This window comes from Solanum tuberosum, unplaced genomic scaffold (genome assembly GCF_000226075.1).
Source record: "Solanum tuberosum cultivar DM 1-3 516 R44 unplaced genomic scaffold, SolTub_3.0 scf00001, whole genome shotgun sequence".
Taxonomy (NCBI): Eukaryota; Viridiplantae; Streptophyta; class Magnoliopsida; order Solanales; family Solanaceae; genus Solanum; species Solanum tuberosum.
The window spans coordinates 1,486,218-1,509,304 of record NW_006238927.1 but is presented as its reverse complement, the minus strand read 5'-3'; the positions used below and the strand labels follow the sequence as shown (position 1 = coordinate 1,509,304).

General features: G+C 32.8%; 1 protein-coding gene across 3 annotated transcripts; it reads right to left on the bottom strand.

The window, feature by feature from the left end:
* Window positions 1–481: 481 nt before the first annotated feature.
* On the bottom strand, window positions 482–13,588 carry LOC102582112 (calmodulin-binding transcription activator 2-like). Of its 3 annotated transcripts, none has more exons than XM_006337904.2 (12): window positions 13,433–13,588; window positions 13,213–13,335; window positions 13,028–13,143; window positions 11,446–11,534; window positions 6,942–6,987; window positions 5,608–5,797; window positions 5,235–5,482; window positions 4,191–4,571; window positions 3,382–4,067; window positions 2,192–2,771; window positions 1,120–1,428; window positions 482–742 (listed from the first exon to the last, which is right to left on the bottom strand). In XM_006337904.2, exons 1-12 carry the CDS (start codon window positions 13,461–13,463, stop codon window positions 695–697), a joined length of 2,847 nt encoding a protein of 948 aa, XP_006337966.1. In that variant the 5' UTR covers window positions 13,464–13,588; the 3' UTR covers window positions 482–694. The 3 variants fall into 3 exon arrangements, with proteins under 3 accessions (XP_006337966.1, XP_006337967.1, XP_015165588.1); XM_006337905.2 differs by having other exon boundaries at window positions 13,213–13,332; XM_015310102.1 differs by lacking the exons at window positions 13,028–13,143; window positions 13,213–13,335; window positions 13,433–13,588 and adding an exon at window positions 11,625–11,722.
* Window positions 13,589–23,087: the final 9,499 nt, after the last annotated feature.

Genomic DNA, 23,087 nt, shown 5'->3' with positions numbered 1-23,087 from the left:
TTTAGTGATGAATAACTACAGTAAAATGAAGAATTAATAACAAAATGTATAAACACTTAGAATCAAATCTTTTTGGTTTTAAGATTAAAAAAATATTTCATTTCATCTTTGGATAAAATATTCTTGACAATTTATCGCAGGGTTATACCCACTCAAAAACACTTATATTATCAAAATTTCAGAAGTAGATTATTGACGTAGTTCACCACCGCGCGAAGCGCAGGCAATTTACCTAGTATATAGTAATTAAGAAAAAACTCATGGTAGTTTAAGTAGTTCTCTGCCTGCATAATTATTTCAATACCCCAGAGCAAGAACACCAAATTTTGCTTTCAGATGGCAGGCATAGCAAGGAGAAAACTACAACATTATATTTTAAAAAAATATTAACATTGCAGGAGTATTAACATTCGATGCAAGAATATATTTGACACACAGACTTCTCATTTACTTATGCTCCCAGTAGATGGAATCTATTTGTTGGGGTTCCACCCTAAATGCACTATACAATCTCTCTGTACATTTTGATCATTCTAACCTCATGGGAACCGGGTATGATTACAACACCAGAAAAACGCAATGTATGTACCCCTCCTTTCTCTTCCCAGATGACTATATTTCAGACATGTTAGACTACAATCCGTACATTTTAGTCTACAAACAATTGGAGAGCCTTTGCTCATATATTGAAAACCTAAACTGGTGAAGATGACCTATTTACTTCTCTCCCTCCGTCATCCAGCTGCAGAAACAAACAAAAGTCTGTTAGTTGATTGGTCACTGGCATTCGTAGCAAATAGTAACATTTAAGGTGGATAAGCACAAGGGATCTACAACAACATTAGCTTTATGCTTATCTACTGCAAGAAACCCACTCATTCTTGTTTTTCACCACTAGATGTACAAGCACGGAGGACTGGACTTCAGCATACATAAGATAAGAGGTGCAGTCTCCTCGTACGAAGTGGGTTTACATGCAAGAGATCTACCATGTCATGCATAACAGAATAGATAGTAAAATAAACACAGGTACAATGCGTTGCTGGCCCTTGCATTATTACAAGAGGCGGCTTGAATGTTGTTAGATTCTAAATTCACCTACCAGAAGATTAGACTCACCTTACAACTTTTAAACTTGGCAACCAGCCTCATATACTGATCTCTTGCCTCTGGATGACGTACCATGGACTGAACTCTTGCCAAAGCCTTCTCAACTCCAGCAGACTTCTGTTTTAGACCAATACTTAGATAATCATACTCATCCTTCTTCTCAGGCTCTAGTATTCCTTTCTGACTAGTTTTTTCTGGCCGAAATCCTCGTAATCCTGTTTTTTTCCTCCTCCAACGCAAAATGCCTTTTTCAAGTATACCGACCGACCATACAAACTTTTTATATTGCTTGCGAACTTGATGTCCACGTACATGAGCCTGAAATCATAACATGATGTAAAATCTTTTTGACTGCACTCTGAAGGTTGAGAGATTATTAATGATTCAGCAAACATATTTGCAAAGTCCAATTTAAGTTAGTGAAATAAAAGTCAATTACCTCATCAAATACATCAGGGAAAGATTATCTAAACAAACTTCAGAGTGAAAGTGATTTATGAGAAGTCCACACCACAAGTTTGTGTAAAATTTCAAGTACATAAAGGCCAGTAAACTAAGAGGGCTGAGGAGATGTGATTAGCAGGGTTCGGAAGTGATTTGATGGCAGTCACAATCTAACCATCATCATCTACACACTTGCTTAAAGCATCTAGGGACAGACAATCTTACACTTCCGGCACAGAGTCAGTTTAAGCAAAAGCCAAATCATTGGGACCAACAGAGGGAGAAAAAACAACTTGCACTATGTAATATATAATTTATTACCCTTCTTGTGCAGTCTTTAGTAAGAACGAAACTATGGACAGTACTCTTCTACTTCTCATGTGAAAAGTTACATCACTAACAAGAAGAACGGTGAAGTTGACAGGCTTAGTACCCAATTGTAAATAATATTTTCTAATTGGCCAGAGGTCGAAACTAACAAAAACGGCTATCTGAAAGCTAGAAAGTGTGAAAAATGGGACATCCCCAATGGAAATTTAGCAAAAGACCAGTTTAGCTAAAACAAGTACTTAAACATAAGTCATACTTATTAGCAGACAAACAAAAAAGGGGAAGAAGAAAAAACATGTCCATTTACCTGGATTTTCACAATCCGGTTGTGTACCTTCAAAAATTCTCTCCTCCCCTTCCAGCCACAATATTTCTGCTGGATGTTTGTGGCAGCTGAGTGTAAATAGTACTCAACGCAGTTCACCTTTTGGACCTTGTTCAAGGAGCCCAGGGCAACAAGGTCAAGTGAATCTTCAGAAACATCATTTCTACTCTCTGTAAGCTGTCTCTGCCGGAATGAACGAGCTCTAAAAGCAGCTTGAATCAATGCTGCAGCATGAGCTGATTTCCTTAGTGAAGCAAGAGATCCTTTCAAGGAAACATCATCATCTATTGTCCCATTCAAAGGAACAATCTCTTGAACTGCAGATTCAAAAACCTTTTCAGCTTCAAGCCCAGCACCAATAGTGTCTAAAGCATTATTACTGGTAGCCAATAATTGATGATGAGCAGTAAGATCTGATTCTGCCAAGTATCCAGCAATCCCTTTGTGACCTCTACTAGAAGCCAAATCAGCAGCTGTTCGCCCCCCAGGGAATGCAGTAGTTGGATCATCAACAGCACCAGCAGCTACACCTAGCTTGATAAGTGCAATCACCATATCTTCCCTAAAGTAGATCATTAATATGAATTAATTTTAAATGAATATCGATCTTCTGTTAGACTTAGCAAGTTAAGGTGATTTTTTCCTTTTTGCTATCAATAATTCAACTGCTGAAGTAATGTATCAATAAATGCAACACATAGCTCACTTATGAAGCTTCTGTTGCAGAATTCTTGGGACGTGCTCAGACAGTTTTTTCTCTTCACAAATATAGTATTGAAATTCACACTTACCCGAGGTGAATTTCAATGGAAAATGCATGATCAAATGGCAAGGAATACACTATAGAAACAAAGAGAACTTTATGGTCTTCATTATTCAACTATTATTATTATAAATGCATGCACATTTCAATTAACTATGGGTACAGGAAGCATAAAGCAGAGACATGTCTCTAAACAACTGCCTTTAATGGAAGAGTGATGTTCTTAATGCATACAGGAGGAAGCTGGTTGGGTTGGACCTGCCTTACAGAGCTGCTATTTAACGTAGGCTCACTAGATGCCCAATGGAGAAAGAAGAAACTTAAAAGCAATGAGCTAATAAACTCTAAAAGGTTTTGATGTTGAGGATAAATTAGTTAGTCCAGGTACAAAATTGATGGGGCCACTCACCTTCCATGACGTGCGGCCCAGTGAAGAGCTGTCCTACCACATGCATCTCGGAAATTAGGACTAATACCGGCAGCAATTAATGGAAGCAACCCCCATTCATAACCTAGGGCAGCCACTAGATGAATAACCCCTTTGCCTTTGTCATTCAAAATATTTGGACCTTTATCTTCTTCGTGTGCTCTAGAGACTAGCCATTCATAAAGTTTATCCTTCATGAAATTCTGAATCTGCACATCTTTGAAGTTGATGTGATCGCATTCAATAATGGCAAGTAAGTCCTCTAATCTTTCAGTAGCATTTCCAGTCTTGCATTTCAAAGAACATAACTGAGTCTTCAATTTACACTTTTCACACTCTCCACTGGAGCAATCCAAGAATTTTTTGTTTAGTCCTGAATATAGCAATTTAGCTAGTTGTACTTGCAGACGCACTTCATCACTTGGTCGAAGGGCAAGAGCAAGTTCTGATGATTTTTCACGATATTCAAACTCCCGAACCTCACTGCATGCTAACCTATTGCTGCAGGTTACATAAAAAGGAACACGTCCAGGAGCATGAAAAGGAACTTGACATCGAATACTTTGAGTCTGAACTTCTGCAGACACCTCAACTTCACCAAACATGCAGCTCCATTTCTGACAGGTAAGATGTTTCCCATGGACAAGAAAGGTACCTACAATCAAAACCTGAAGAGAAATAAAGTTGTATATCTGAATCTTTAACATTTACAACTAATACAATATCTCTTCATGTGATTTCAAAGTTACGAGTAGAAAAATGGACCATTCTATCAGATCAGATAAGTTTACCTTTGTTTCCACTCCTGAGAAGGCCCATTGTGGAGAAAAATCAAAGATCCTGAACAGCTGCTTTTGGGATGGAGAAGTGCCTACGGAATCAGCTTCCAACAGCATGTGACGTGATAAAGTGGAAACTTCTTTATCCCCATTATCAGTGTCAAGGGTATTCCAGTAGTTGCCAGAATCAGAGGCCATCAGAGACTTGTTGCAGTCTCCACCGATCTCTCTATCCATCCATCTTCCAAGGATATCAAGTTTCTTTAGGCTTCCAACTTCATCACTGTTGAGTCCACCATCCAAGGAACTAGTTTTAACTGCAGCATCAGGAGTAATAACTGTCTGAGAGCTGGAAATGTTCTGAATCTGAGCTGGAGCAACATGGATATTCTCCTACAATAATAAGAAATGGTAGTAGTGTTAAACGGAATGCTTATAATAACTACATGGATATCAATATTCTAAGAACCAAAAGAATGCCACTATTTTAGAATATCCCAGTTCAAGCCTGTGGGCAAACGATAGAAGCTAATGTCAGTCTTAATGTAGCCATAATAGGTTAATAGCAATTATTTTTAGAAAACCAAAAAAGAATGTACAAATGGAGCAACCGAAATTTCCAAAGCCACATTTGAAAGTGAGTTTGCCTTTGAACATGAATTTGCATCACCAACACTGAACAATACAGATGTTCAAGAACTGGACACATTGCAATGAATCATGATGTCAGAAGAATAATTCTAGTTAAATCAAGATATGCCAACCATTATATTAAATGCTTCTCTATATATGTACTTTATAAAAATCTTAACCTCTTTTGGGTATGCTATCAGAAGTTCAGAACCAGCCTATGGAAAACGATAAAAAACTAAAAATATGCTTGGAGCATGTTGATCCTACAGATGAAACACATTGAAGATATGTACCAAGAACTTACAAATTTCCAATATCTCAATTGTCTTTAATGCTTATTTCCCTACCCCCTTCTTGAAAGAAAAACAAAAAAGAGGGACACCAATGACTACATGAATACATCTATAGCACAAATTATAGTACCTCAAATACTTCCCCAGAAGTAATTGTCAATCTGTTTCTGTTGTTCGCCAGAGCTTTACCAGCATATAATCTTGCATAAGTGAGTTTACTGGACCGCAAATCAGCCAGATTAAAGTGTCCCGAGTAGAACTTTCTCTGTAGCATAACATTTAAATTTCTGTCTGATCTACGAAAGCCAGAAGACATGAATGCTCTAACTTGTGGATTGAGCTGAAACCTCTCCTGCGACCTCGAGAACTCCATAAGTCCTTACAAGACAAAACAAGGTCCTTAGTTTGTATTATATAAGAACAACTTATGAAGTGCTATAATACTGTACCAGTTTCCTTATCCAAACATTATGAATTAAGGGAAGCATCAAAGAGAAAACTACCTTTGGAATCACCACTGTGAAGTTCAGAAGAGAGTGCTTGTTCTTTCCAGTCAACTAAGCTTGGATTTGATGTATGAGATTTCTGAAATGTTGGGCCAAATACAAAGCAAGGCTTGGAACTACTTTCAGGATTTTCAAGCAATAACCCTGGATGTACAGGTTGCAGACGGGAGGCACCTATTCTGTAACCCTGCATGGCACATATCAATAATATATGTTAATCTACTATGATAGAGACTAAGAATCACACGCCATCTCATAATAAGTCAGTTTGCTACATGTAGCTTGATAACTCTCTGTCTTCATCCCCGTAAAAATGGAACTGGTGACTAGATTTTCTGAGTATTTTTCCCCAATTAATATAAACATACAGAAGAAGCATACTCTATGCAACAACTTTCTGGTATACCATTGTGTTTCCAGGAGTAACAGTAGATATTTGCCTTGAACAACTAAGTGGATAAATTATTCTGATAATTATTAGATTAATTAAGCACAATTAACCTATTAATATGCAAACATAAAGATCTTTTCCAACATATGAGCAGGACAAAAAAAGACTCCTGTATAGCATATCAATCTAATATGTTTCCTGTTATTGACAACTTCTATTGATCTTCAATAGAACATTATGATGTTTTTAAGATTGTTTGACTTATAACTATACACATTACACGCAAATACAAGTAAATTGGGTACACACACTTTAACTGAGAACAAAATCCTCCTTTCTTGATCATACTACTCTTATTTCAATTTATCTGATATTTTTTTTATGTAGGGACGTTTCAAAATGTTAGACATTATTCGCTTTGGTAATATTAATACTATATAATTTTCACAACTTCCAATAATTTAAATTATTTAGTATATTCAAATTTTAAACTTTGATGTGATGTTTTCTCTATCAGACTAACTTTTTAACCATATTTCAATACTTTTTTCCACTACCAGTAGCTTCATAAACATGTCAGTTAAAATCTCAAACTACATTTCCCATCTATCAAACATCGCCATATAATATGAAATGGAGCGAGTACTAATATTCCTAGTAGTTATAAGACATTCATTTCATATTCCCCTTTCCTCGATCCCAGAAATTTCTTTGCAAATCAGGATCTAAAATAAATAATAGAATGAATCCATCATGTTAGCCACCACATCTGCAAGTTATAAAGTAGAAAACACAGACAAACACCATGTAGATATATATGATGCAGGACTATGAAAAACAGAACACAGATATTAAGTGTAAAATCAGAGAATTAACAAACAGAAACGCATCCCCAGAAACATACAGCAACGACCATATGATTAAACTGATGTGGAAATACCTCTTTTACATCTCTGTAATGCACAAGGACGATGTGCTCCAACTGTCTGTAAAATAAAATCAAGAACGATCATGCTAAAATCTACAAGGACTATATCAGATACTAAGAACATAAAATATTTTCTTAAGATCTCCACTGCCATTCCTTTTTCTATAGAAACTGCAGGTTTCAACCATAAAGAATGTTCATTGTATATATCTATAAAGCACTTAAATACGAGCTAGAGAATATACTAAGTCGCACAAAGGAAGAAGGATGTAATTATCTGAGGAAAACTCAAGCCTACTTAATAAGTCAGTATTACCATAAAGCTTGGTGATGGAGCATTTCCCTAGAGGACATTTATTAATTTATTTTGGATTTGATAAGTCCCTCCAGCACATCTCTTTTTGCTACAGCAAAACTTCCAAAGCATAACCAACCCCAAAGGAGATCTACAAGAGTGGGCATAATTACTAATTACGCAGTAGCACCATCAAATGTGCAATGCATGAACAGGGACTGTTAACTTGGAGTTAGTTTTGCAACTTCTTTTAGTATATTTACAGCAAGTGGTAAATGTTTATTTATTTTTTGGCATAATGCATAGACATGTCACCTACAGTATGCAGATGACACAGTGATATTTTGTGAGCCAAAGGTTGAACAAATAGGTTACATCAGAATGATTTTGACTATTTTTGAAGCTTCTTCTGGCTTGAAAGTTAATTGGGGAAAAACCAGTTTGTTCCCGATAAAAGAGGTGCCAAATATCCAAAATCTTGCAATCATTTTAGGGTGCAAAGTTGAAAATATGCTAACTACATACCTTGGTATGCCTGTTGCAGGGCTCCTTACCCTTCGGGGCGGCCCAATGGTTTGGGCTTGGGACTTCCATGTTGGAGGTCTCAAGTTCGAAACCCTTGCCAACGAAAGCAAGGGGTTTGCCTTCTGGGTCGAGCTCGTCGCATCGCACCAGGCTTGCCTAGTGTGAGAGCCTAGTGTGGATTACCTCTCCTGTGTGGTTTGCGAGCTATTGCATAGGAGGGGTTTTTCTACCCTATGCGCACCCAAAGGGTAGCGACTGAGGGTTTCCCTTGTCATAAAAAAAAAATGTTGCAGGGCTCCTTGTGTGTTTGGTTTTGTATATGTGATCACTGGAAGGATCCACCTGATTTGGGTTTGCACATATAGGACAAAAGCAACAATGGTACTTTATCCAACCTCAAAAATAGTGCACAAAAGGGCATTATTCAAGCACGTGATAGACAATCTAATCCAAGTAACTTCCATATTTTGAGCACCACACACACGCCCTCTGCTCAAACCTGTATTGTTTTTTTTCCTTATAAAATCTATTTTATTTATTTTTTTCTTTTTTTAAAAATAAATAAATTTATAAGCATCTCAGAGAATAAAAGATGGAAGAACAAGAGGAAGAATGCCTGTTTCAAGTGTGAATTTGTGGGTAAGCATATGCAGTCTCACAAATAAACCTAAAGAATATGCCTAGTGAACCAGATACATTAAGATGGAAACACAATATTGATGGGCAATTCTCTGTTAAAAGGGTTTATAGAATGGAAGAAAGGGTACAGTGTAGAGGAATAGGAGGGGTTTTTCTACCCTATGCGCACCCAAAGGGTAGCGACTGAGGGTTTCCCTTGTCATAAAAAAAAAATGTTGCAGGGCTCCTTGTGTGTTTGGTTTTGTATATGTGATCACTGGAAGGATCCACCTGATTTGGGTTTGCACATATAGGACAAAAGCAACAATGGTACTTTATCCAACCTCAAAAATAGTGCACAAAAGGGCATTATTCAAGCACGTGATAGACAATCTAATCCAAGTAACTTCCATATTTTGAGCACCACACACACGCCCTCTGCTCAAACCTGTATTGTTTTTTTTCCTTATAAAATCTATTTTATTTATTTTTTTCTTTTTTTAAAAATAAATAAATTTATAAGCATCTCAGAGAATAAAAGATGGAAGAACAAGAGGAAGAATGCCTGTTTCAAGTGTGAATTTGTGGGTAAGCATATGCAGTCTCACAAATAAACCTAAAGAATATGCCTAGTGAACCAGATACATTAAGATGGAAACACAATATTGATGGGCAATTCTCTGTTAAAAGGGTTTATAAAATGGAAGAAAGGGTACAGTGTAGAGGGCAACCAAAAATATGGAGAAACTTATGGAATAGTCCATCCCCAACCAAGGTAAAATGCTTTACTTGGTTGGTGGTTAAAAGAGCATGCCTGACACAAGAAGTTTTGAAGAAAAAAGGGGCCATCATAGTTTCCAGGTGCTTCTTATGCAATGAGACAAATGAAACAAACAGTCATCTATTTTTGCACTGCACCTTTACAGCACAACTTTGGTCTCTATTTCTCAACATAACAAAGACAAGCTGGACTATGCCGGAGCATACTGCAGATTTGCTTAGTTGCTGGATGAAAAGAGGAGGCAGCAAAAGTCAAAAGAAGTGGTGGAGGATCATCCCACAATGCATCTGGTGGACAGTTTGGAGAGAGAGAAATGGGAGGTGTTATGAAGATAGATCCAATCCCATCCAGAAAGTTAAATGGAATTGTATAATATCTTTCTACTTTTGGTGTAAAGAAGTAGGTTTAGAGGATATAGATCAGTTTGTAGATTTATTAAGATCTCTGTAAGTATCTTGTTTTCTAGTTGCTGTTTTTTTTTATCTAACACTTTTTGATGGTGTCCAGCATGTCCTTAATGCTGAGGAATACACAATTTACCAGTTTCAAAAAAAATAAACTCCTAAACTTGGCAACAAGCTTCACTGACACACCTCAACTGAGTCTTGTACCTATTAGACACTCCAACTTTAGTCCACGTGTGCCTATTAAGTCCCTCATGACTAGCCAGTAAAAAAAATTGAGCTTCACATGTCGCAACATGGCAAAAAAATAAAGAAATGAAAAAAAGCCATGTGGCTCTTGAGCCTAGCTATCCCCTAAATAAAAAGCTTGTGAGGGAAAAAAAGGAATTTTAACAACTCCTATCGCCCACCATCTTCTTCCCATGACCCTGACCCCTTTCTTCTTCCATAGAACTCCCTCCCCTCCAGCACTGTGTTTTCGGAACGTCCTTCCCCCCCCCACCAGTCATCTTCTTCCTCATATACTCTCCATTTCTTCTTCCATAGAACTCTGCCAACCCCCAAGCACTGTGTTTTCAGAACCACCCCCTACCGGTCATCTTCTTCGACCCTGCCCCTTTCTTCTTCTAAAGAACTTTCCCCAACCCTCAAACGAGGAGTTTCTGAAGAAGCATCTTGAAAAAATGAGTGCCCCTGTTGGGGCAATTGTAGCATGTTAGAAAACTGGCGCAATTAAGGAGTTGTCTACGTATTTAGCCTTTCTTCTCAATGACTCAAAACCACCATAAATAATTTTGTTTTTGATAAGGTAGATACACACCATAATTAGTTTTATTTTGGAGGTACTTCCACTGCAACCAAGGAAGGCTAGAGGAAAATCACTAGACTAAGGAAAGCTCTACGACAAAAAGATAGAGAGTCACAATGTGATTGCATAGAGGTTGAGGCATGGGAATAACAATTTGGAGAATGCAAGTTCGATTCCCAGCGAACACTTTGTGAGAGCAGTCTGCTCCAACCTGGGTGGACAAGATTATCTTGACATCCTGTGCTTGTGACCTGGATAAGCTTTCAGGTGGATTTGTTGAGGTGCATGCAATCTAAGTCAGACAGGACCGATCTTAATATTAAAATGAAAAGAAAAAGTAACAGCGGGTGATACTTGATCACTGAAGTAAACTGAAACATCAATTATGTAGTGTGGACTGAACTTAAAAGAGTAACACCATTCCTTGAAGGAAACTCTTTCAGAATCAAAGGACAATGCCTGTTTTCCTTAAATCAGATCTCCTTATTCTTTTTCTAAGGGAAGGAGTAAGAAGCATGCCGGGATGTAAACCTCCATTAAGTTCAATAGGTGAAGTTAACATGTAATCTTGCCTCCAATGTACTCTAACAAAATCCATTTCCTATTAGTTTTATCATAGAATATTCTGGGTCTCAAGGCAACCACCGTGACCATTTCCTGACCAAAGAAATATTATGGAACACCAGACTATCCAAACTACCCATTGAGGAACCATACAAGATTAAATAACAGGAAACATCCATATTGCTTCAGTACCCTTTGAGAGAGCCTCTACATATCCAACCTTTGAGAAATTCTTTGAAGAACAATACTATACATTCTCATTCTTTTAGATCTAATATACAGCACAAAATATAATTAAAGTTTGAAAACCTGACAAAAGAAATGAACAGTAAGGAATATCCAGATAACTGATAAACATCAAATCAGATAAAGGAAAATGAAATTATATGTGAAACTGGCTTAAACTGATAAGTATTCGTCATACTACATAATCTGTTTCTGTAATTTTCCCCTAGCACACGTCTTCACCTCAAAGCAACATCACAGACCAAACTAACAGGATACCAAAAACAGAGACTCACTCTTCAAGCATCCAATAACTTTGCCTCTGAAAGTTCTTGTTGTCCTCCCCATGGACATAGTAACAGTGAAGAACATCAATGCTGCCTGCCTGCAATCAGAAAAAAGGTTGATGTTTTAAATAAAGAGAAAGTTACTAGATGCACAATCGTTTGGTCAAGATCTAGTCGACAACACATACAAAATGTAAAGAAGTCATTGCTCTGTGAATTTAATATAATTAGGTCGTCTAGTCTTCATGCAACTGATACAAATTGTCTGGATTTCTATTGGTCATAAAGGTTGCCTTATTGTTTAGCAGATATTACAGTAGCTAGAAGAGCAGCTTGCATAAATATCCATGTTTTTTCTAAATACAGTAAGCTTTTGTATTCTTTGTTCAAACTTACTGTTAAGTTTCACATTGATTGAAGAACTAAATTGTGGTCCCCTTTTGTGGTCTTGGACAATCCTCCCTTCATGAACTAGCTTTTGGGATTGAGTAAGGCCCAAGATTCATTTATGTACATGGTATAAGAGTTAGACATACTGATCCTGCTTGTTATGTTTCTCAATGTTGAGGCCCGTGTTATGTTATAATGCTAAAAAGTCCCACATTGATTGAGGGAATGGGTTGTGGTCTTGTTATATTGTCATGAGAAATCCTCTCCTCATGAGCTAGTTGCTTGCTATGTTTCTCAATGTTGAGGCTCGTGTTATGGTATCAACGCTGAAAATTCCCACATTGATTGACGGAATGGGTTATGGTCCTGTTATATTGTCATGAGAAATCCTCCCCTCATGAGCTAACTTTTGAGGTTGACTTAGGCCTTACTTTATAGATATATATAATGAAATTGGAGGTGCTTTCAGGGAATTCTAGGTCGCATAGCTTTATAGAAACTTCATCTGATGGCAAAGATTTTGCACTTCAATTAAAATAATCAACTATGTCTTAATCCCAAACAAGGTGGCTGGTGTCGACTATTAAAATCCTCTATATTTGATTTGTGCTATTTTAACTAGCACCAATAAGTATGTTAAGAGGCCTAAGAATCTGTATCCAATTAAAATAGTCAATTCAAGCTGAAAATAGTGTTGTTTCACTTGATTTACGCTAAAACCAACGTAAAGTAACCTTATTATGGAAACATTACTACAACTTGGAGAGAACATTTAACATGGTCTCTCATAGGTGGTTCTTGACTTCCTTTAAAATTCAACTTGGTAATTTTATTTATCCAGAGGTGAAAACCAACTTTGCAAGCATACGGAAATTATATTGGTACATTTCTTGTATAGAGTGATTTTCCCCACAATATCAATAAACTATTACACCCTCCCCCACACCCAAAGAAAAAAGTAATCTGATTTCCTAAAAGTTGCTTTTAAGCAGTAAAGATATCAAAAAAATTATGTCAGTGATAAGCTAAATCAAAGATAAAACCCAAAGCTGTTAAACACGGGCAATCTCATGTTTTTACTACAGATTGAAAAGAGCAATCAGAAAAACATAGGCAACTCGACCAATTAGATACTAATTCACCAAAAATCAGAAATTGTCTTTGAAAATGACAAGAACACGATAAGAGCAAATGAGCATACCGTGAACTTTTCATGAGCTTCTTTAACAGTTTCACCGTCCTTGTTCTTTCTCCAATGGTGACCATCTTTACTGAAATCTGGTAGTACTTTCCGATCAAATAGAAAGATGGAACCAGCTGAAACAGAAAAGCTATATTAGTTAAAATGAATGCAAAGGAAAATCGTTTGTGGAGATAATGATGAACCTGGAGGTTTGAGTTGAAGCTGTTGAGTCAAGCAGAAATTTTGATGATTGCGCAAGATTTGACAAACTTCATGGGGGAGAAGCCAGCGGTGATGAACTTCCTTCAGTATCTGTTCAAGATCTACTACATAATGGTAACAAAGAAATATGAGTTCAAGATAGATAACCAGAGTAAACAGAGCAAAAATGCATATTTACGAAAACTTGGAGAAGAAGCAAACCTTTGGACTCCATGAGAAAGAACATGAGCATGAGCAAAGAAGAAAGCTGAAGATTTGAAACCCTAAAACTCAAAGCGATAACCGTTTTCACAATTTTTCTAACTTCCTACACTTTCTGTTTCAATGTATTGTATTGCTTCTTTCTTTGCTACTCCTCTATATATAACACATCTTCACTCCAGTCACCACTCACCTTTCATTTTGTTTTTTCACTACTTCACTCACGTCATTATTAAATCAAATAATAAATCAATGTCTATGTGCACACATTTTTAAATATTATTTTCAATTAATATCCATATCCAATTTTGTTTAAATATTTTATTTTAAAAAAAAACTATACTATGATACTCATACTCCCTATGTTCCATATTAAGTATGAAGGAAAATGTTTTACTCGAAAACAAGTGGATTTTAATTTATTTTCTTATTTTTGGTTGGTGAGTAGAAAATATTTTTTGAAAAGTATTTTTAGTGTTTGGTTGGTGAATGAAAACCAATTTTCAGAAAATATCTTTTATTTTTTGCAAGAGAGTAGAAAATACTTTTTAGGAAAATAATTGTTGACCCCGATGTCAATCTTGATAATCGATATAGGACATGACCCCAACACCCAAACTAGGATACAATCCGAACGACCTATCTAAAAACCTGACTCTGATAACTGACTCAAGACCTAACTCTGACTTCCAAATTGAGACCCGACATTCGAACCGGGGCCGGATATCCGACCCAAGACTTGACCCTGACACCCAAACTTAAATACGATCGACCAATTCAGAATTCAACTCCGACACTCAAATCGAGACTTGACTACCATCAAGACCGGACAATCGATGCGAGACCAAAGATTCGACTTTCAAATCGAAATTTCAACCCCAACTTTCAAATCGGGATCCAATCACAGCTGGGATTTATTTTTTTAAGAAAATTAAATTTCTTTGTAAGGGGGTCACTGTAGGGTGGGGTAAAAAATAAAAAATAAAAAATATTTTTTTAAAAGCAAACTTAAAAAAAAAATGGGGGGGGAGGGGGTAGGGTAAAAATGATTTTTTATTTTATTTTTAGGGAGGGGGGCTAGTAGAGGTCGGGGTAAGGTGGGATTAAAAAAAAAAAAAAAAAATTTAAAATATTTTTCAAACACAATATTTTTTTAAATAATAATAATATTTTTGGGGGGAGGGGAGCTGGTAGGGGTAGGAGTAGGTGGTGGGGTAAAAATATTGTTTTTTTTTAAAATAAAATTTTAATTTTTTTCTTTGGGGATGGGGAGGAGGGCTGATAGGGGGTTGGGTAGGTGTCGGTTAAAGAAAATGATAATTTCAAAATATTAAATTATTTTTTTTAGGGAAAATTGTATATAATAGCAAACTATTAATTCAAATTAAATGCTATAAATATAGTTTGATTTAATTGTACCTCATAGCAAACTGTTGCTATTTCACCTCTCTCCTGGTGAATCTCGCTCGGCACTCTCGTTCTCTCCCCTCGCCTCTCTCGTTTTTTATACAAACGCAAGTGTATAAAGTGCGTTTGTGTTTGTATAAAGCGAGAGAAAATTGTATATATACATATATTTTCGTTCCCCTCTCTCCCCTCTCCCAGATCTCGCTCGCCACTCTCCCAGATCTCGCTCGCTCACTCGCCTCTCTCACTTTATACAAAAACGCAAATGTATAAAATGCGTGAAAATTGTATATATACATATATTTTCGTTCCCCTCTCTCCCCTCTCCCAGATCTCGCTCGCCACTCTCCCAGATCTCGCTCTCTCACTCGCCTCTCTCACTTTATACAATTGATCTTTTTGTATATGTATACCAAAGCAGATTATACAACTGCTTTCTTTTGTATATGTATAGCGAAATATACATATTTATGTTTGCTATGGAGCGCAATTATGCAAACTTTGTTATAGCATACAAATATGAATTTTGTGTTTGCTATATGTGAAAGTTGCTTCTTTTTTTAAGGGTAGGGGTGATCGGGGAAAAAAACTTAAATTTTTAAAATATAAATTTTAAATTGTTAAGTTTTTTTTTTTTGGGGGAGGGGCTGGTTTGGTGGTTAGGGGAGTGGGTGTGGGATAAGAAAAAAAATTGTAATTTGAGGTTGGAAGAGAGTTTTGAAAAATGTTTTCCCTAAGTTTTGAAGGAAAACCATTTTTCTTATATTGAAGGAAAATAAGTTGATTTGGAAAATATTTTCCAAAACATTTAAGCTAACTAAACATGAGAAAATTGGAAAATATTTTCCTGAAAATATTTTCATTTATACCAAACACACTCTAAGTGTATGTTTGGATTGACTTAAAAGTTTGTCAAACATACTTGTAAGTCATTTTTAGTTTTTAGATGTTTGAATTATTTTCCATATTTATCCTTTCATTTATTGAAGTTGTATATTTTCCAAGACATAAATTACACTATTTACAAAGTTATATCTATAATTTTACAAAGGTCAATAATAAAATGTCCTTAAATATTTTTCTTGATATACGTGAACTTTACTATTTCATGTAATAAAAAATTTAGAGTAATAAAATGTTAGTTAGTTAATAGAAATCCATTCACCAACAACAGTATCATTTTCTTTAGATCATAAATTTTTTTTAGCTTTTTAAATATATAAAATAGATAAAAGGGGAAAATGTCTAAAGTATATCCGAACTTTGATCGAAATTATTGTAACAATCTCAAATTTTGGGCAGGACCTATTACCCTCTGTATTATTTAATAGTGTATTTTAAAGATATATAAGTGTTCAGCTGGACAAGTTACTATTTATAATGATGCAATATTTATGATATCCACGTGAACACTTATATATCTTTAAAATTCACTATTAAATAGTGCAGGAGGGTAATAGATCCTGCCCAAATTTGAGATTGTTACAATAATTTATATCAAAGTTCTGATATATTTCAAACCATTTTCACTAATAAAATGACTATCATCATATCAGGGCAGACTGAAATCACATTTTTTTTTACATTAATTCTCATAGCATGAAAAATCTTGTATTCATTTTTTTTAACATATGGTAAGTAGTAATCCATCCGTTTAAACTCACTTATTGCCTTAAATATTCTTTTGCCGTGTACCTTCTCCCTTTTCATGAAATATGAGTATTAATTTTTTATTTCTTTTGAAATTTGATTTTTGTAACTAATTTTGAACTTTCTGATTATATTTAAGTTGTTGGATGAATTGGAACTATCTAATTCAACTGTTAGAAAAGAAATATAACGATATTTGATTAAATATTCTGCAAAATGCATCATTATTTTCAATTAAATAATTTTTTTTATAGTAATATTGATAAAACTGTTGTAATATCATTGGATAAACTTGATAGAACATGATGAATGAATCATATTAAATTATACTCTCCCGTCCTTAATTACTTGTTCAAATTTTTCTTTTTACTTGTCCATTTTGACAAATTAAGAAAGAACAATTTTTTTGACCTATTATACCCTCAATTAATTAATTTTGAAAAAGGTAGAACTTTTTGAAAATTTTAAATTTTAAATTCATCTATTTCATAATTAATAGGGGCAAAATGATAAACTTACTATGTCAATCATTATTTTCTTAATATGTGTATCAATTTAAAAATGGACAGGTAATTAGGGAGTAATTAATAAACAAATCAAAAGATCAAATTGAAAAGTTTTTCCAAGAAAAGCTATGACCTTACAAATTCATCCAAAAAGAGCTTCTACCACTTGCGACAAATAATTTGGATAATTTTGATACAATTTAATGAAAAATATATATTAGGCTATGAATTTTGCTTTCCTAAACCGTAAGGGGTCGTTTGGTAGAGTGTATTATCAAAAATAATGTTTACATTAGCTTTGTATATTAGTAGTACTTTGTTTGGTACATTTTTTTATGTTATGTATAATTAATGCAAGCATTAGTTACACACTCTTTGTTAATTTGAAGAGTGTATTAGTAATGTAAAAGATTTAATACATGCATTAGCATGGTTAACAACTCAATTACCCCTCAAAAGCACTTTTACATCTTTTTCCACCATATTTGTGGAGGATGCTTTTGTAAATAAATATTTTTATATAATACATACTTTTTTTCTAATACACCTAACCAAACAATGCATAAAAAATATTTTATGTATAATTAATATAAGTATTACTAATGCAAACATTATTAATACACTCTAGTTAACATTATTTTTATACAGTCTACCAAACGATTCATAAGTGGCTAGCTACTGTTGCCATGGAAGACAAAGACAGTTCAGAATGGAAAGCTTAGAATTAAATTTCAGATCAAGCCAAAGATAGTATGAACATATAATTATTGTGCTTTATTGGAGAAAAGTTACAACTTTTCGTAAGAGCCATAGCTTATCAGAAAAGTCACAATCCATTGCATGTGGAAATGTGCTATTCAAATTGCATCTTTTCTCTTGATTTTTTGTTTGAAAAAATAATAATTCATTTCTCATTCACACCTATTAGAACCCAATAAAAATATTACTGTATAAATTAATTAGGTGAAAATGAAAGAGAAAATGTTTATTTATTTATAAAGGATAATAAGATAAATAAAATTCTTTTCTTATAAAAAAAGAAAGCACAATCCAATGACTAATTGAGAGTTGCTACCAAACATCAAATGATTCTTGAAATTGTAATAGCTTAGATTCTTTAAAGGATTTCCAAATAACTAGCTAATAGCTATGTCGTTTGATTCCTCCACATCATTGAAAGTATCACCTACTACTTCGCGTTGTTTAATTTTTGTTTGTTTGGTATTCCGTTTGCGTATTAAGATTGAGACTAATTCAAATTGGTGTTGCATAAGATTCATCAAGGAGGAATCAATATGCTTCAAAACCAACAGATGTCATGTCACCTTATTAATCACATAAAATAAATTTATTTTGCTGACTTGGAAATTCTAAATGGCAAAGTCTATAACACAATTTTTTTTGTTGACGTATCTTTCACCTTTTTTTCTTTTTTCTGGCAAAAAATCTAAACATAAAGTGGCTTTCGGTCTCCAAACTTTTTGAGACAACCCTGATTAACTCATCAACACTACAATTGAGATCAGTACTACTTACGTAAGGGAGCATGTAAAAGCTAAAATAGTCTATATAGTTATGAGTATGATGGCAGCCACAGTTGAAGCTCCTATCCAAGGACTACTAAAATAATTGTGCATCAAATTTGTCGGGGTAAAACGGTAATTTCATGAAAATTTTAAAAAATGACCAATCGGGTCATTACAAAATGTTAAAATATAATGCCTAAATTCTACCAATGAATACACAATAGTAACTACAAGCACCCACTTTTTAGAAATTATTTGTCATCATTTTAGCAACTTATGAAAATCCATTTTAGATAATAAAAATATATTTGAATAGCATTAAGAAGTAATTGAAATCTTAACGTACAATTACACAGAAAAAAGAAAGAGAAAACCGTTTGTGGTTTTTTTTTAAACGTAGCATACAAATGGTATTTTTTTAAAACAAAAAAAAAAAGAGTTGTATGAAGACAAAAGAACCTAAGTTTATGATTGTTCATTTTCCTAAACATCTTTCTCATAATTAAAGTTTTTTAGTAATAATAGCATATTTCTGAAAACTAAAAGAGTTAAAAAGTGACATTAAGCAATTAAATAGAGACTAATATATATAATAAATAATACTAATAAAGAATATAATGTGAGATTTAGTATTATTATTTGATCATTATTTATTATTTACTAATTAGTTAGATATTTTATAATATTTAGATTTAATGTAGAGGTAAATTGGTAATTTAAATTTTGCCTAACATTCTTCCCATTTTTAGAAGTGCATGTGTAATCATATATAATACTTTATTTTATAAAAACATTTGATGTTAATAACATTTTTGCCTATTTTATGTGCAGTGAGGATATTAAATTTAAAGACACCAAACAATATTCTAACAACTTCTTTGTCTCCTATTAATGAATATTAATAGCATATGTATCGGATGATGGATTGATATTTGTGCTAATTAATTAAATTTTAAATTCATAAAACAAATTTAAATTTAGTATTAAAAATAATGACTATACTTTTAGCTAAAATGTAAATATAATTTGTGAAGCATATTACAATCTCTTTAGCACACTCCTCTAATTCAATCCTACAAAATAAAATGATTTCATTTAATTAAATATAATTTCGTAAAATAAGAATACATAACAAAAGAAAATTCAGTGACCAATGAAAATACCATAATTAAAACACACACAATATATACCACATAAAATATATTATCTTATTTACTTGATCATACTAATTTTTTAAAATTTATTTATCAATTGTGAAATGTAAAATGTTTGATCCACAATTGTTTTTGTTTTTTAATAAGGCTAGTAGGGAAGGATGAGGAGAAATTTGAATTGTGAGAAACAGAAAGATGATGTGTTTCATTATTTCAAGAACAAATGTCAATTGATCAGTTAATTAAATTTAGAAATTATACATCTAACATCATATTATGATAAAACAAATGCAAAAAATAATAATTTCTTTTTTTGTATTTAGAAGTATTAGAATAAGATATTCTTGAGAACATTTATTAACTGTAAGTTTGTCATATGCTCAATATATGCAGAATTATATGGCAAGTTGAACACAATTAAATTGTAGTTTATTAAGAATGTATTGATGAATATATATCAAAATGAAATCGACTGAAAGATAATGTGCAAAAGTCCTATATGGGGGTTTAATAATAGCAAATGAATTCAAGTATAATTAAAATTTATTGATTGTTTTAAATTTTATTGTATCATTTCGTTTAAATTTATCGTTAGATGATCAATTTGGTGTGGTAATTATATCGTTAGCTTAATATTTTTTTTCTCATTTTGTCTTCATTTATTATAATAATTTTATTTTATTATTTACCATACCTTTTTATAGTAGCTCTATTCCGTACTCTATAATTTCTAGTAGATTTATGATTTAAATTATGAATGTGTGAATGCTTGCTTGATAACATCAGTCAGAAAATTGATGTGCTCTTTGCATTGATCCATTGCATCCACCAAACGAAGGTCTACAAAAGGTATATTAGAATATACAAACTGAACTACACGTTGGGTTATGAAGGTGATTATGGCGTCATGCGAAAGCTTACAATTTGCAAATCATATAGTTGATAAATCAGATAACAAAACCTTATACTAAAAATCAAAATATTATTATATCAAAACTAATATAAAGAAAAACAATTGAAACTTTAGAGAGAATAAATCTCCCCATAAACAAGACTCTTAAACGACTATATTGTGGATGCTATTGTTTTTTGTGTTAGAAGAAACAAACCTATATTTATAGAGTCCTAAAGCCTTTTCTTACTAGAAAAGGACTAGCTACTCCAAAACATTTCCTAAAAAGAAAGAATAAACCAAATATGAAAGAATATTATATTTTCCTTTCAGGAAAAGTAAAAACATTTGTGGTAATGTTTTGTCTTTTCTTTAAGGAAAAACAAATCTTAAATTATGATAAGAAAATCAGGGTAAAACCCTAACACTACCTATCAAGAAAATATCTCACAAAAACTATAAGAAAATAAAAGATAATAATAGAGCAGATGTGTCATAAAATCGAAACTCTTAAGTTAATGGTGATTTTTTTTACTGAATGAACTTCCTACAACTATCGAACATCGACATGGCAGAAATTTAAACTTCAAATAACCATCAAAATCAAGAATATATCAGCAAGCCAAGTTGACATTAATAGAAATTGTTTTGAGATTGTGTGTTTCCACCAAACATTAAATTAACACACTATTGTGTTAGAAAGGAAAACCATGATATTATAACTTGATAGTAAAAGATGAATTCTAACTTTTTCATTCTACAAAATCAACTAAAAATCTATTACATCTAGTTCATGATGATTTCTCTAATGAGAAGGTAGATTATGTAAACAAACACGCACATTTTATTTTAATCATTTTTATGTCATGATAACTATTACTTTGATGTGAAGAAACAAATAGTGAATCGGAAGGGAAGGAATTGAGAAGGTTATAAATGAAATTGCAAAAAAATAGAGTTTTTTACTTGGCTATATATTAGGCTATTGTTAGAAAACAATTCCTTATTTCAATAGTAAGCTTCATCTCATTTTAATAGCCAAATATTCATATCAGGCAACACATCAATTATGCCGAACTTAATATGTGAAGCATCCAAAAAGCGATGAGTGTATTGAAAACTTTTCAGAAAGAAACATGTTGCTCAGCCCATAACTTGAAGACTTTGTAAAATTGAGATATGTGTTAACTCCTTCTCTAATATAGAGAATGATCATATAATTACGTTAAAATTGAAATAGATGGTCATATACTTTACTTATAGAAAAGTTTATCAAAAGAAATTATCAATGATATAGAAATTTATAAAGTTCCATTCATATAAAAAATTTCTCAAGCATCTTGTAGAACACAAAATATAAAAGTTTAAAATCGAGAAAAACTATAGAAATATTTTCATAAATGTTCCAAAACAATTGAACAGAAAATAAATTGATCTCAATTATTACCTTGGTATCCATAAATGTCAAAATTCGAATCATAGCATATTCATGAATGATATAAATTTTTCATTGTCGTGCAATTTGCTGAGTAGATACCACCATAAGATGAAAGGTTTTCAGATCTACGAACATAAGATGGTAGGCGGTATATCATCTCCTATCTATCTATATAGATGTTTGAATTTGAAAACCCCTATAATTGTGTAAAAATGGGGAAGTTATAACCATTCAAATTTTATGTATTTAAATTTCAATTTCTTAAAAAAAATTCCTTTCATAAAAGAAAGTTGTTCAATAAGAAATATGACGAAATAGTTTTTATAAAATTATTTCTATACGTTCCTGGAAATTTTTATATATGTTCCTCTTGAAGAGGGAAAATTTTATACAAAAAAAAAGAGTTTTTTTTTTGGTTAAAAAAATGTATTTCAACTCTAATCAATATGTTCAGTTATTCTTTTAACTAGTATACGTACCCGTGCGTTGCGTGGTCATTTAATAATCATAATCGTAAATAATGATTTTTTGACAATTTTAAAATTCAACTATAGTAAATTGATATCATAAAGTTTGCATGAGAGTATGTTAGCATTTAGCAGCTTGATAAGTTATAATATAATACTTATGTAAACAAAGAAATATATAATTATAAGTTCAGTTCGTTGTCTAAATTTGTTAATAATTTTTTTAGGAGCATTTTTAAAAGTAAAATATAAATTTTAAAAAATGGTAAAATGGTAAAAAGTTAAAGTATTAGTAAAAATTAGATATTTTAGTATTTTTTTCAGTTATTTTTTCTTTTCTATTTTCTAGTGTTTTCAATTTTCATTTTTATTTTTAGATTTTAAATTAATTTTTTAATTTTAATAATTAATTTATATACCTGACGTTGTTTTTTTAAAAAAAGTGTATAAATTAATTTTTTATACATGGTAAATTTGTCCTAGATTAAATTTTCTTAAAAAATCTATTTAACGTGCATTGAAGTGGAGTTAAATAACCAATTAATCTTTATTTGACATGTGTATTTTTATTTAAAATTATGAATTTAGAATATTTAATTAGTTAAATAATATTAT